The following is a 15,577-nucleotide window of genomic DNA, read 5'->3' on the forward strand; positions in this document are numbered from 1 at the left end:
ACAAACACCATTATAAATATAACCCATATTTATGTTTATTTATTGTCCCTTTGTACTTTAACTATTTGCACATCGTTACAACACTGTATATAGACATAATATAACATTTGAAATGTCTCTATTCCATTGGAACTTATGTGAGTGTAATGTTTACTGTTCATTTTATATTGTTTCACTTATCTTGCTTCACTTGCTTTGGCAATGTAAACATATGTTTCCAATGCCAATAAAGCCCTTCGAATTGAATTGAGAGAGAAGGAGTGAGTAGGGGAGAGAGAGAGAGAGAGAGTTAGTGAGAAGGGGAGAGCGAGTGAGAATGAGTGACTGAGTGAGCAGGGGAGAGAGAGAGAGAGTGAGTGAGCAGGGGAGAGAGAGGGAAAGCGCGAGAGATCGAGAGAGCACGAGTGAGCATGGGAGAGATTTTTTTATTTCATTTTATTGTTTATTTCACTTTTGTTTATTATCTTTTTCACTTGCTTTGGCAATGTAAACATATGTTTTCCATGCCAATAAATCCCTTAAGTTGAATTGAAATTTAATTGAGAGAGAGAGAGTGCAAGTGAGCAGGGGAGAGGGAGAGAGCGAGTGAGCAGTGGAGAGGGAGAGAGAGCGAGAGAGCAGGGGAGAGGGAGAGAGAGAGTGAGAGCAGGGCAGAGAGCGAGTGAGCAGTGGAGAAGGAGAGAGAGAGAGAGCAGGGGAGAGGGAGAGAGAGAGTGAGCAGGGCAGAGGGAGAGAGCGAGTGAGCAGTGGAGAGGGAGAGAGCGAGTGAGCAGTGGAGAGGGATAGAGAGAGTGAGCAGTGGAGAGGGATAGAGAGCGAGAGAGCAGGGGAGAGGGAGAGAGCGAGAGAGCAGGGGAGAGGGAGAGAGCGAGTGAGCAGTGGAGAGGGAGAGAGAGCGAGAGAGCAGGGGAGAGGGAGAGAGAGAGAGTGAGTGAGCAGGGGATAGGGAGAGAGTAAGTAGTTGAGAGGAAGAGAGAGTGCGAGTGAGCAGGAGAGAGAGAGAGAGCGAGTGAGCAGTGGAGAGGGAGAGAGAGCGAGAGAGCAGGGGAGAGGGAGAGAGAGAGTGAGAGCAGGGCAGAGAGCGAGTGAGCAGTGGAGAAGGAGAGAGAGAGAGAGCAGGGGAGAGGGAGAGAGAGAGTGAGCAGGGCAGAGGGAGAGAGCGAGTGAGCAGTGGAGAGGGAGAGAGCGAGTGAGCAGTGGAGAGGGATAGAGAGAGTGAGCAGTGGAGAGGGATAGAGAGCGAGAGAGCAGGGGAGAGGGAGAGAGCGAGAGAGCAGGGGAGAGGGAGAGAGCGAGTGAGCAGTGGAGAGGGAGAGAGAGCGAGAGAGCAGGGGAGAGGGAGAGAGAGAGAGTGAGTGAGCAGGGGATAGGGAGAGAGTAAGTAGTTGAGAGGAAGAGAGAGTGCGAGTGAGCAGGAGAGAGAGATATAGAGTGAGTGAGCAGGAGAGAGAGATATAGAGCGAGTGAGCAGGAGAGAGAGATATAGAGCGAGTGAGCAGGAGAGAGAGCTAGAGAGTCAGTGAGCAGGGGAGACAGAGAGAGCTAGAGAGAGTGAGTGAGCAGTAGAGAGAGAGGGATAGTGATAGAGCAGGGGAGAGGGAGAGAGCGAGCAAGCAGGGGAGACAGAGAGAAAGCGAGCAGGGGAGACGGAGAGAGAGCGAGAGAGTGAGCAGGGGAGAGAGCGAGAGAGAGAGGTGGTTTCCTTTGGTTAGTTTCAGACAGGCATGATGAGGTGCGTTGTTGTTCATTTCAGTCTTCCAATATTTCCATAAGAGGTTTCACTCCGGCTGCCCCTGTGAGCCAACCAGCTGGGAACACTTTGGGTAGGCTGCGTCGGCCCACTCTCACCTCTCCATAATAGAGTTATACAAACACCTCCTCCCCTCCAAAAGGCCAACTGTGGCTGCCCATGGCTACTCATGGCACCGGCCCCGCCATGCAAGGTGGCAGGTGGGTTGGGCGGCACTGGATGGCCAGGAAGCGAGGTATCCACGGAAACAAGGTAGCTAGCTACGCCCACACGAGCCTCCCCTGGCGGTCTCCAAATCTGGCGCTGCCATGGTGGTGCCCATTACTCAGTGCCAGCTGTGGGGTGCCAGGCGTCCCGGGCTGGGCGTTGTTTAATGGCGCCGGCTCCATCCATCACGTCAGGTAATGAGCTAAGAGTGATTGTGACGGCGGCGGTGTGCATATGTCTCCACCACCAGGATTCCCAACAGACGCCTCAGATGGAGGGAGAACATGCAGATGGTGCACAGGAGGAGAGGGGGGAGAAGGATGGAGGAGAGAGAGTTGTGGGGGGTAAGAGATCGGGACAGAGTAAAAAAGAGAAAGAGAGGGAGAGAAAGAAAGCAAAGCAGATATAAAAAAGAGAGTTAGGAACCTAGAGATAGAAAAGAGAGCAAGCGAGAGAGAGAGGGAGATAGAAAGAGAGCATGCGAGAGAGAGAGAGATAGAAAAGAGAGCAAGCGAGAGAGAGAGGGAGATAGAAAGAGAGAGCATGCGAGAGAGAGAGAGATAGAAAAGAGAGCAAGCGAGAGAGAGAGAGAGATAGAAAGAGAGAGCAAGTGAGAGAGAGAGAGATAGAAAAGAGAGCAAGCGAGAGAGAGAGAGAGCGAGAGAGAGAGAGATAGAAGAGAGCAAGTGAGAGAGAGAGAGAGAGATAGAAAAGAGAGCAAGCGAGAAATAGAGAGCGAGCGAGAGATAGAAAGAGAGAGCAAGCGAGAGAGAGAGAGAGATAGAAAAGAGAGCAAGCGAGAGAGCGAGAGAGAGATAGAAAGAGAGCAAGCGAGAGAGAGAGAGAGAGAGAGAGAGAGAGAGAGGTAGAGAGCGAGACAGAGAAATCCAGAGAGATAGACTGTATATGCATGGAAAGTGAGAGTTGTGCTATATGCTTCTTGTTGCATTGAGTTGGTGAAAGTTACAGCCTGCGACCTTCTGAATTTGGCATGCTCCGTATTGCAAAGAACATCTGAGTGACAATCCTCAATCACCCTCTCTTTCATCCATTCCATCTTCAAAAACGCTTCCAAGGGTTTCAACGTGCCTGAGGGGCAAGCTCAAACTCCTTTCGCAGGCGCCAAATGTTCCACGCAAACCACCACCAATGTTAAAAAAAACAAATAAAACGGGAGACCAAGGAAGAACTTTTATAAAATCCTGAAAACCTCCATGTCCGATTTCTCGCCTTTGCCATTTGCAATTCCAATCAATGTGACCTCATTTCGGGGCGATAGCTCGCCTTTAACGTTGAGCCCATCAGAACAGCAGTGCTTGGAGAATACAGTTCTCCTCCCTTTAATACTGGGGTCAGAATTGACTGTATCTATTACCAGACGTGGGAGGGAGAAGAGGAGGAGGAGAGAGGAGAGATGAAAGACAAAATGGAGAGGGACTGGGCATGGCCAAGAGATGAAGAGGAGGATGGAGCAAGAAAAAACAAACATTTCACCACTTCCAGGAAATTATTTTCGTCTTCGGTTTGGAATTGCTTTGAAGATTTTAAGTTATACATTATGTGCTAAAGACTAAAAGATGTTCTTGAACTTGTTCGGTACTGCAAACAACCGGCCATTGTGTGAGGAAGGTTGACATTGGAAATGCACAAGTTAAATTGGTCGACATGAAGAGACTTGAACATCTTCTTGAACTTGTTCATTAGAGTGAAGAACAAGCCACTGATTGTAGAAGGTGGAAATTGGAAATGGTTCAAAACCATCACCGCAAGTTGAATGCCAACGACTGTTCTAAGGTCGTCATAACGAGACACAAAACATCTTCAAGAGAATCAAACACCTTAAAATGATTTGGTGCATTGTTTGCCAGCCATTGAGTGCAGAAATTAAAACAAAAAATGTAAACCATTACCAGAAAAGATTGCCTTTTCATTCAGGAGACCGCACAACAGTTAACATGGGTAATTGCATCAAGCCTATTGTTAAAGGTATGGGGAAGCTTGTACTTCCTTCACTCACGCCGCCAAACTTACCCTAGTAAAACTGACTATCCTACCGATCCTCGACTTCGGCGATGTCATCTACAAAATAGCTTCCAATACTCTGCTCAGCAAACTGGATGCAGTTTATCACAGTGCCATCCGTTTTGTTACTAAAGCACCTCATACCACCCACCACTGCGACCTGTATGCTCTAGTCGGCTGGCCCTCGCTACATATTCGTAGCCAGACCCACTGGCTCCAGGTCATTTACAAGTCCATGCTAGGTAAAGCTCCGCCTCATCTCAGTTCACTGGTCACGATGGCAACACCTACCCGTAGCACGCGCTCCAGCAGGTGTATCTCACTGATCATCCCTAAAGCCAACACCTCATTTGGCCGCCTTTCGTTCCAGTTCTCTGCTGCCTGTGACTGGAACGAATTGCAAAAATCGCTGAAGTTGGAGACTTATCTCCCTCACCAACTTTAAACATCTGCTATCTGAGCAGCTAACCGATCGCTGCAGCTGTACATAGTCCATCAGTAAATAGCCCACCCAATTTACCTACCTCATCCCCATACTGTTTTTATTCATTTACTTTTCTGCTCTTTTGCACACCAGTATCTCTACCTGCACATGACCATCTGATAATTTATCACTCCAGTGTTAATCTGCAAAATTGTAATTATTCGCCTACCTCCTCATGCCTTTTGCACACAATGTATATAGACTCTTTTTTTTCTCTACTATGTTATTGACTTGTTTATTGTTTACTCCATGTGTAACTCTGTGTTGTTGTCTGTTCACACTGCTATGCTTTATCTTGGCCAGGTTGCAGTTGTAAATGAGAACGTGTTCTCAACTAGCCTACCTGGTTAAATAAAGGTGAAATAAAAATAAGAAAAGGGAAGAAAAAAAAGTGCGCAGTAAATTCAAATGCATCTCCCCTTGGAGGATACCTCAGAGTGGAACCATCTCCCCTTGGAGGATACCTCAGAGTGGAACCATCTCCCCTTGGAGGATACCTCAGAGTGGAACCATCTCCCCTTGGAGGATACCTCAGAGTGGAACCATCTCCCCTTGGAGGATACCTCAGAGTGGAACCATCTCCCCTTGGAGGATACCTCAGAGTGGAACCATCTCCCCTTGGAGGATACCTCAGAGTGGAACCATATCCCCTTGGAGGATACCTCAGAGTGGAACCATAACCCCTATGAGGATACCTCCGAGTGGAACCATCTCCCCTTGGAGGATACCTCAGAGTGGAACCATATCCCCTATGAGGATACCTCAGAGTGGAACCATTTGCTTCTCAATAGCCTTTCCAGTTCTTATCGTCCGGTCTAAAAACTCCTCTAGTTCGCATCATCAGTTCTAAAACTCCTCCAGTTTGCATCATCAATTCTAAAACCCCTCCAGTTCGCATCGTCAGGTATAAAACCCTCCCAGTTCACATCATCAGCTCTAAAACCCCTCCAGTTTGCATCGTCAGGTATAAAACCCTCCCAGTTCACATCATCAGTTCTAAAACCCCTCCAGTTCGCATCATCAGTTCTAAAACCCCTCCAGTTTGCATCATCAATTCTAAAACCCCTCCAGTTCGCATCGTCAGGTATAAAACCCTCCCAGTTCACATCAGTTCTAAAACACCTCCAGTTTGCATCATCAATTCTAAAACCCCTCCAGTTTGCATCATCAATTCTAAAACCCCTCCAGTTTGCATCATCAATTCTAAAACCCTTCCAGTTCGCATCGTCAGGTATAAAACCCTTCCAGTTCACATCATCAGTTCTAAAACACCTCCAGTTTGCATCATCAATTCTAAAACCCCTCCAGTTCGCATCGTCAGGTATAAAACCCTCCCAGTTCACATCATCAGCTCTAAAACCCCTCCAGTTTGCATCATCAATTCTAAAACCCTTCCAGTTCGCATCGTCAGGTATAAAACCCTTCCAGTTCACATCATCAGTTCTAAAAACCCTCCAGTTTGCATCATCAATTCTAAAACCCCTCCAGTTCGCATCGTCAGGTATAAAACCCTCCCAGTTCACATCATCAGTTCTAAAACCCCTCCAGTTTTCATCATCAATTCTAAAACCCTTCCAGTTCGCATCTTCAGGTATAAAACCCTTCCAGTTCGCATCATCAGGTATAAACGCCCATCTTCCCTCCCCACATCAATCTAGTGACAACAACTGCACAAACAGTGGCCATTACAGCTATTCTCTACACAGAAATTAAAACACTTATCCAACATCCATAGACACACACACTATACAAGGACAACCACACATCAGACAACTTTAATGGTATTTCTGTCTTCTGGTTTTGATGGCTTCCTTTACCTGCTTCTCCCCGAGGCGACATCTTTCAGTTAGTGAAGACACAGAAGCACAAGAGAAGGAGAAAGGAGGAATTGACAAAAGAAGAACAGCATTCCTGGTTACAGTGGGGACTTGTCTAGCTCTCACAGAACTTAATTAAATGCAAATGACTGGCATTGTTTCTCGAGTGGTAAAGCAGCGCACCAAGGGGCATGGGTAAAGAGTGACGTACACATCACACACACTCTAAGGGGTGTATCACAATGATCCACGCCACAGGGAGACAGCGTCTATAAGCAAAGGGTAATACGAAGTGAGGATGCCAACATGACTAAACAGTCTAACCGCACGCACGCACACGCACAGCTCTCGTCTGATTGGCTGAAAGGCGTGCTGAGAAAATGCCATTTCATGTTGTGATGGAGTGATAGGGGAGCTCCCGCATCTCTGGTGCGTTCCCTCCAAAAGAGATTAAAACCCATAATGGGTTTTGTGTTACTGTCATCTTTTACTAATTACACAGAATTACATCATCAGCGGGGCCTGTGATCTGAACGCTAAGGGAAAGCCTGTCAGTCATCTATCAAAGCCTTCCCAGTAAGACCTTCCAGGGATCCCTATAAACAGAAAGACGATTCAGGATGATGAATGTTAAAGTTCATTACCATCTGGGATAGCCAAGGTTTGGGACAACTACAAAGACACACTGTTCGTATCCATCAGGGTTAAGAAAACAGTGGATAAGGTAAACATAATCACCATCCTTCTCTTAGGATGAGAAAACATACACAGCAGACCAGGCCTAGGTTCTGTTTCTTCTGGATTGTGATTGAATAGGGTTTTTCTGCATACTGAATCCTTACTCAAATTATTTGTTGACACACAAGTGCACGCATCCCCATACACACTACCACCCCCCAAAACCCACCCAAACACAATACTTTACATTTCAATAAGACAAAAGCAATAAGGGGTAATTAAATATTTTCTGTGCCACATGTCAACACACAGTGTTTACTCCCAGTTCTCTGAGAGTTAGGCTCCCCACTGCTGCTTCTACAAGAGTATGTGGACACTGCTTCAAATTAGTGGATTCGGCTCACAAGCTCACAGAATGGGACTGCCGAGTGCTGAAGTGCGAAGCGTGTAAAAATCTTCTGACCTCGGTTGGAACCCTCACTACAGAATTCCAAACTGCCTTTGGAAGCTATGTCAGCACAATAACTGTTCATTGGGAGCTTCATTAAATGGGTTTCCGTTGCTGAGCAGCAGCACACAAGCCTAAGATCACCATGTGCAATGCCAAGCGTCGGTTGGAGTGATGTAAAGTTCACCGCCATTGGACTCTGGAGTGGTGGAAAAGCGTTGTCTGGAGTAATGAATCACGCTTCACCTTCTGGCAGTCCGACGGACAAATCTGGGTGGAAAATGCTACCTGCCCCAATGCATAGTGCCAACTGTAAAGTTTGGTGGAGGAGGAATAATGGTCTGGGGCTGTTTTTCATGGTTCGGGCTAGGCCTCTTAGTTCCAGTGAAGGGAAATCTTAATGCTATAGTATACAATGACATTCTAGATGATTCTGTGCTTCCAACTTTGTGGCAACAGTTTGGGGAAGGCCCTTTCCTGATTCAGCACGACAATACCTCCATTCACAAAGCCTGGTCCATACAGAAAGGGTTTGTCAAGATCGGTGTGGAATAAATTAACTAGCCTGTACAGAGCCCTGACCTCCTCCCCATCGAACACCTTTGGGATGAATTGGAACACCGACTGCGAGCCAGGCCGAATCACCCTACATCAGTGCCCGAAGGCTCTTGCGGCTGAATGGATGCAAGTCCCTGCCACAATGTTCCAACATCTATTGTAAAGCCTTCCCCTCAAGAGTAGAGGCTGTTATAGCAGCAAAGGAGGGACCAACTCCATATTAATGCCCATGATTTGGGAATGAGATTTTTGACGAGCAGGTGTCCACATACTATTGGCCCTCAAATCTTCTCCCTCGCCTCACCCAGGGCTGGTGGCTGCAGAGTAATGGAGCTCCCAGAAACACCACAAACAAGATATATAAATGGGATGCAGGGGGGAGAACAGCTATTTATTTGGCTTTCACTTACAGGGTTGCAGGAGCAAAACTACGGTTTGCACCACAACAGAGGCTCTTTCAAAGGTAAGATCATTTTTTGGGGATGTGGAAAAACTGGAATCCAACTGAAGGGTAACTTAAGTTTTGGAGGAGGGGATGGGGGAAAGCTGGAGAGAAAGCGGGTGAGAGAGAAAGAGAGAGGGGGAGAAGGAGGAAGAGAGAAAGGGGAGAAGGAGAGTGGAAGAGGGGGAGGAGTGGAGGGATGGAGGTCAAAATAACATGGCCAGACTGTGACCCATTAAAATCAGTCTTTAGGTGATCTATCAGTTGCAGTTGAAATGTATAGTCTACAACACAGACTTAATTTAGGAGGTTTAGGGGATTACTAGGAGCAGCCTCCTGCATGACTTTACATTTAGGAGGTTTAGGGAATTACTAGGAGCAACCTCCTGCATGACTTTACATTTAGGAGGTTTAGGGGATTACTAGGGGCAACCTCCTGCATGACTTTATATTTAGGAAGATTAGGGGATTACTAAAAGCAACCTCCTGCATGACTTTACATTTAGGAGGTTTAGGGGATTACTAGGAGCAACCTCCTGCATGACTTTACATTTAGGAAGATTAGGGGATTACTAGGAGCAGCCTCCTGCATGACTTTACAATTAGGAAGATTAGGGGATTACTAGGAGCAGCCTCCTGCATGACTTTACATTTAGGAAGATTAGGGGATTACTAGGAGCAGCCTCCTGCATGACTTTACATTTGTCTGATCGGCTTCTGTTAAAGGCATACATTCATTAGCTGCGTGACAGCGTCTAAGAAAATACAGTAGATTGACAGACGTGGAGGGACGCATTATCAATAAAATAGCATTTGGACTGTGTAACAAATATAACACTGTCATATACCGTCCAAGTTGCATTGATTTACGTAAACTCCCTCTGAACATTGCTATCTATTTCCTAACTCTAACTCAACAAACAGCTAGAGCTCACTCAAAGCTTGTTTTATTCACACAGCATTTAATTGTTCGAAGGATGTCATGTAAGGCAATGTCTCAAGTCTGGTATTTGGTGAACAAGGCTTTTGAACAAGACCTTTGGTCTTAAGTAATGTCAGTTAAATGAGCATACGGGGCGTCAGGAGATTTGAGGGGTGGGTGTGTGTGCGGTATGTGTGTGTGTTCTTCACATGGTCTGCATCAGACGGAAGAAGGGATCAGAGTGACGTGAGAAAAGAAACACAAACTACGGTCGTGGATAAACATGCTGAGGCAAGATGCTGAAATTCTCCCCACTCTCCAGTTCTCTCTCTCTCTCTTTTTTCGTTATTTTTCTCTCTCACTCACTTTCTCCCCATCTCTCTCTCTCCGACTGATGCGAGTCATCAGGGACCTGGATGGAGCTAATCTTTGCTTGTCTCTCTCATGTCCGTTTCGTAGATTTCAATCACGCACTGGGTCGTCTGTGATGTAGCACGTTGCTCGCCGCACACACACTGATGAATGACCCAGATACTCAATACAACCTATTCTCTCTCCCAATCCCAACTGCCCCTCTCTCACAAATCTACCTTAAGGACTGCATTAAAGTACTGACCGGCCGGGCCCTTTAGCCCCTTATTTGAAAAGATGCAGCATCTTAACTCATTTTGCTACAGGCCTTGCTTTTTCCTTTTCCCACTACTGTGCCGCTCCACTCCCCACTCACTCCTCACCCCACACTCCTCCATTGTCCGCTGCCCCCTCTCCCTCGTTCTCTCTCTCCCCTGCTCGCTGTGGCTGAAAGGGGAGTAGGGGCTGAGAGTAATGTCTCTTGACAGCTCGGCACACAATACGGCGCAGGAGAGCTGGAAATCACTACACGTGTCCATAAACAAATGCTTATTTTTAGAGGAAAGAAAGGGTACTAGTTTATCTCCTCAGCGGGACGGCCTTGACAGGTTTGTACCAGGGACAAACAGTAAGACGGGAAAAGGGATAAAAGCTGTGTGTGAATGTGTGTGTGTGTGTCAATCTCAAAAGAAAAGTCCAAACGCCTTCCTCTGCAGCCTAGCTTGTGCTCTGTCCTCTATTTTTGATTGAAAACAACAAGCTTGACAGGCAGCTGGTACTTATGATCTCTCATTGCGCCATCTCACATTCAGAGATCCCTTCTGATATCTGGACTGGAGATGATTTATTTAGCCACAGAACAATGCTTCCTGGCATTCTTCGGACCCGTCGAGGCAACACACAAACGCACCAAAAAGCAGAAAGATGAAAACGTTCTTGCAATCGATCAAGCGCCAGCGGCAAAACTCTCATTCATGATCATCTTCTCAGTACTAGATTTCAGGAAGCAGTCTTCAAGAAAAAAAAACTTCAACTGTGCATCCACTCCTCAAATGGTCAGTGTGCCTTCTCAATGCATGTTTGAGATTCACCACTAGGCTAGCTGTCCGTATTGACAAAAGGCTAGCGTTGGGTTGGGGTTTATAATGCTGTGGGGATGCTAGTATGGACAGTGGGCCTTTGGGGGGGGGGTCATTAGCAGCCTGAGCCTGCAGCCGGGGGGCAATCTGGGTTTGGAGTCAGCAATGGACACAGATGGGGTCTGGGGCAGCTAGGGCCTTTTCCAGGACAGCAGGTAATCAATCCATCAGGACCCGACACAGGGCTGCCCGAGGGGGACCATCGCTGATGCTCCAAGACTGATTGGGGGCTCGGCAGGAGGCCAGGGTGGGCATCGGGGCCCTAACTGCTCCAGTGAGAACAGAGCTGGGCCGAGCTCAACCACGAGCCAGTAAACTGACCTGGTTCAGCACAGCACAGCTCGGCTTGTCTCTGCCTCGCCACCGCTTGTCATCTGTACCCGTGTGGTAAAGTGGCTGCGGCCAAAAACACACCTTTAACCATAACATATCATTCCATGATACCATAGGCCAACATCAATCAAAACACTTAGAGAAATGGGAGCATCTCTCCCCTTGGCGAAAAAAACACAACACTGTCTCCATTACCTAGAATCCCTCACCATCCAATTCAACCAAATGTCACCACAGAAATATCTGTGAATTGCCTGTAATTATATGTGTGACCTGAATGCATGTATGTATGTAAGCAGGCAGAGAGGATAACAGGGAGTGCGGAGGAGCCTAATTGCTGCAGACACTCTTGCTCCTGCTGGAGCCGCTTAAACAAGGGTCTAATTCTGAGGCCTGCAGAAGGAGAGCTAAGCCCGCAGCACCGCTTTGATTAACAGCGAGAATCAGTAGACAGAGAGATAGTTAGACAAATTGATGCTAAGATATAGTTTGACAGACAGATGGGAGTGTAAATGGATGGTTTGGCAGAGTGATAAAGTAAATAGACTGATGGATCACCAAACAAATGCAGGAACAAAATGCCGGGTTGTGGAAACAAAAGCCTCGGTGATGATGGGAATGCCAGATAATGCCGGGTTGTTTAAACAAAAGCCTCGGTGATGATGGGAATGCCAGATAATGCCGGGTTGTGGAAACAAAAGCCTCGGTGATAATGGGAATGCCAGATAATGCCGGGTTGTGGAAACAAAAACCTCTTGGATGATGGGAACGCCAGATAATGCCGGGTTGTGGAAACAAAAACCTTGGTGATGATGGGAACGCCAGATCATGCCGGGTTGAGGAAACAAAAACCTCTTGGATGATGGAACGCCAGATAATGCCGGGTTGTGGAAACAAAAGCCTTGGTGATGATGGGAACGCCAGATAATGCCGGGTTGTGGAAACAAAAGCCTTGGTGATGATGGGAACACCAGATAATGCCGGGTTGTGGAAACAAAAGCCTTGGTGATGATGGGAACACCAGATAATGCCGGGTTGTGGAAACAAAAGCCTCGGTGATGATGGGAACATAAGATAATGCCGGGTTGTGAAAACAAAAGCCTTGGTGATGATGGGAACGCCAGACAGAAAGATAAACACAGATAGATCATGTTGATACGAGGGTGGATTGTTGGGGGTTTTGGTGGGGAGATTGATAGATTTTTTATTCTATTTGTTTGCCCAAAACGAGAGTTGATTTAGCTGTATACTTGTTCTGAGGGTGCCTGTTGTTCCCGCTCTGAAGGGGGAGGGGTTCTATGTAGAAATCCATCCTTTTAAACCACACGGTGAGAGAGGACTGACACATATTCATACAAATCCACAACATGACAGTGGGGATTTGAGGGCCCACCCTTAAACTAGCGTAAATCTCTGAGGGAGGTAACGACGCCATTACGATGTGCTAAACTTTGACCTTGGGAAGAGCGCTAAGGGCTGGGGGTTGGTGGGAGGATGAGAGAGGGAGTGGAGTAAAATAATACAACCAGGGATGAATAGGAGGGTAAACACACATAGGATGTTTACGCACCTATTTGTTGAAGTATATAGTGCTTACACACCTTTTAGAATCAGCATTCACATTACTCACCGCCCATGAACTCATTGTCATCACATTCATCGATCTTTTCCTTTAATATACATCCCTGAATAACACCAAACATGTCAATATAATAGTCCTACAGTACTGAGCTGATGGGATGCCTACTTTAAGACTCAAAACAAAATGGCTGCCCTGACAACTCAATGCCTCATTGGATTCCATTGATGACCTCAAAATGACAAGACAGGGGCATTGGAGGGTCTGAAAGGGTCCGTCTCCTACTCTGCTGTTCCTTCAGGGACCTGAGGGGGACCAAGCGGGCACCGCGAGACAGCCCTGAGAAGTGTTGCAGGGCTTTTAATAGACAGCGGGGCCCAGAAAATCATGGCCTTTAGAGGTGCTGCATCTCTCACTGTCTGACAGCCTACAGGGGCTTTGGCTCCTACAATGACACCTTCAGAGTGCACTCTCAATGACACACACGCACAGGTGCATATCCTCAGATACACTTAGGAGGCAGGCACAAAAACACACACAGTGAGCGACGGCCTAGTGTTTAGAGAACAGGCCAGCAACCGGAGGGTTGCCAGTTCAAATCCAGGGTCCGATGGGAAGAATTTGGCGGGAAGTGTACTGGCAACCAAGTCCTAGATGCCATTACCTGCCATTGTGCCTGTGAGCAAAGCACTTAACCCCCCACAACAACAGCTCCCTGGGTGCCCAGTGTGGCTGCCCAGTGTGGCATCCCAGTGTGGCTGCCCAGTGTGGCATCCCAGTGTGGCAGCCCAGTGTGCCACCTCTCCAAAACCTCTATATACATGTTTGTGTACTGTATGTGTGTCTTTAAGAGGGGTTGGGCTAAAAGAGAAAGTGACATTTCAGTTGGACCTTGTGTGCAATTGACCAATAAAGTGATCTTATACACACACGCACAGATGAAGAGACAAAGACACACCCATTCACAAACCATGAGAAATAACACCTGATGAGTGGACTCTAAGCAGCCTATTGAGATTGTGAAAACAGACCAGTATTCACCTGAGAACGGGGTTATGAAAAGAAGTGTTGCTGCCATAGTAAAAGATCACAATATACTTCTATAAAAGAACAACAACAGCATGCAGTAAATATCCACAGTGAAAAATAGGCAAAGAACAGCTATTATGACCATTGTTTAGTAATATGGGTCTGGATATATGGAATCTAATGTGCCTCAGATACCCCGCAGGTACTGTACTCTGCACACCCAAACACACAAGTCCCTTGTTTCTCATCACAAAACCTCAAACTATAAGTTTGCAAAAAGTCTACCCTGGGAAATTTTTCCCCACAAGAAAACGTGCCCCCGGGCACCTTCTCAAACCTGGTTACTTTCATCAGGACCCTCTCCCATCCTCGCCTTATGGTGTTAAAGACATTTTTTTATGTGTTCCAGCGCACAAAAAGAGCCAAGACAAATCATGGCGGTGCAGTGAGGGTATAAAAGGAGCCTCTTTCCTCAACAACATCAGACCCATTTGGTGAAGAAGATGCCAAAGATGCTGTGTTTCGCGTGGCTTGGCATTAAAGACAGAGTGAGCTCTCTCTTCTCTCCACTCTAAATCATTAATCGGTTGGCGCTCCCGGATGTACACAAATCAACCTGGTATGGGCCGCACTTCACTCTTTCCCATGATGCTTTGTACTTAGGATGTGAAGTCTAGCACTTTGATTTATCTGATGCCCTCTCAGCTAAGGGAGGGGAGGCAAGTGAGGTGGCATGTTACTGCATCATACTCATTCTAAAGGGCCAAGGCGGAATGTGCAGTTCCCTCCTCAATACCCTGTAGGAAACTGATTCTCGAACAGTACAAAAGGAGATACGAAAGCCTATATCTAAATCACTGCAATCAACTGACAGAGAGTAAGAGTCCTCCAGAGGAATCCATTTAATAGGACTCGATTTCAAAGAAACGTTGTAGATGTTCAGTATGACTGGATGTTTAAGTAAGGTTGTAGATGTTCAGTATGACTGGATGTTTAAGTAAGGTTGTAGATGTTCAGTATGACTGGATGTTTAAGGTTGTAGATGTTCAGTATGACTGGATGTTTAAGTAAGGTTGTAGATGTTCAGTATAACTGGATGTTTAAGTAAGGTTGTAGATGTTCAGTATGACTGGATGTTTAAGTATGGTTGTAGATGTTCAGAATAACTGGATGTTTAAGGTTGTAGATGTTCAGTAAGACTGGATGTCTAAGTAAGGTTGTAGATGTTCAGTATGACAGGAAGTTAAAAGTAAGGTTGTAGATGTTCAGTATGACTGGATGTTTAAGGTTGTAGATGTTCAGTATGACTGGATGTTTAAGTAAGGTTGTAGATGTTCAGTAGACTGGATGTTTAAGGTTGTAGATGTTCAGTATGACTGGATGTTTAAGTAAGGGTGTAGATGTTCAGTATAACTGGATGTTTAAGTAAGGTTGTAGATGTTCAGTATGACTGGATGTTTAAGTAAGGTTGTAGATGTCCAGTATAACTGGATGTTTAATGTTGTAGATGTTCAGTATAACTGGATGTTTAAGTAAGGTTGTAGATGTTCAGTATAACTGGATGTTTAAGTAAGGTTGTAGATGTTCAGTATGACTGGATGTTTAAGGTTGTAGATGTTCAGTATAACTGGATGTTTAAGGTTGTAGATGTTCAGTATGACTGGATGTTTAAGGTTGTAGATGTTCAGTATGACTGGATGTTTAAGTAAGGTTGTAGATGTCACAGTGCAAACAGTCTGCTCTGTTGCTTTTCACTTTGAGAGCTAAAATATGTAGGTTATGCAGGCATCTTCCTTAATCACGGCTGCCACTTACTCT

General features: G+C 46.2%; 1 protein-coding gene across 13 annotated transcripts in view; it reads right to left on the bottom strand.

Annotated features, from left to right (window-relative positions):
- The window catches only part of diaph2 (diaphanous related formin 2), a 705,396-nt gene that overhangs the window by 6,753 nt on the left and 683,066 nt on the right, over window positions 1-15,577 (bottom strand). Inside the window, exon 32 of one of the 13 annotated variants that reach the window (XM_090198586.1) lies at window positions 6,281-6,302. The exons of the other annotated variants lie outside the window; for them this stretch is intronic. Coding sequence (XP_090054712.1) covers window positions 6,281-6,302 — 22 coding nt within the window. The remainder of the gene's footprint in view (window positions 1-6,280; window positions 6,303-15,577) is intronic. 13 annotated transcript variants of the gene reach the window in all.

Source organism: Oncorhynchus mykiss, chromosome 14 (assembly GCF_057628025.1).
Source record: "Oncorhynchus mykiss isolate SJ-2025 chromosome 14, ASM5762802v1, whole genome shotgun sequence".
Classification (NCBI taxonomy): Eukaryota; Metazoa; Chordata; class Actinopteri; order Salmoniformes; family Salmonidae; genus Oncorhynchus; species Oncorhynchus mykiss.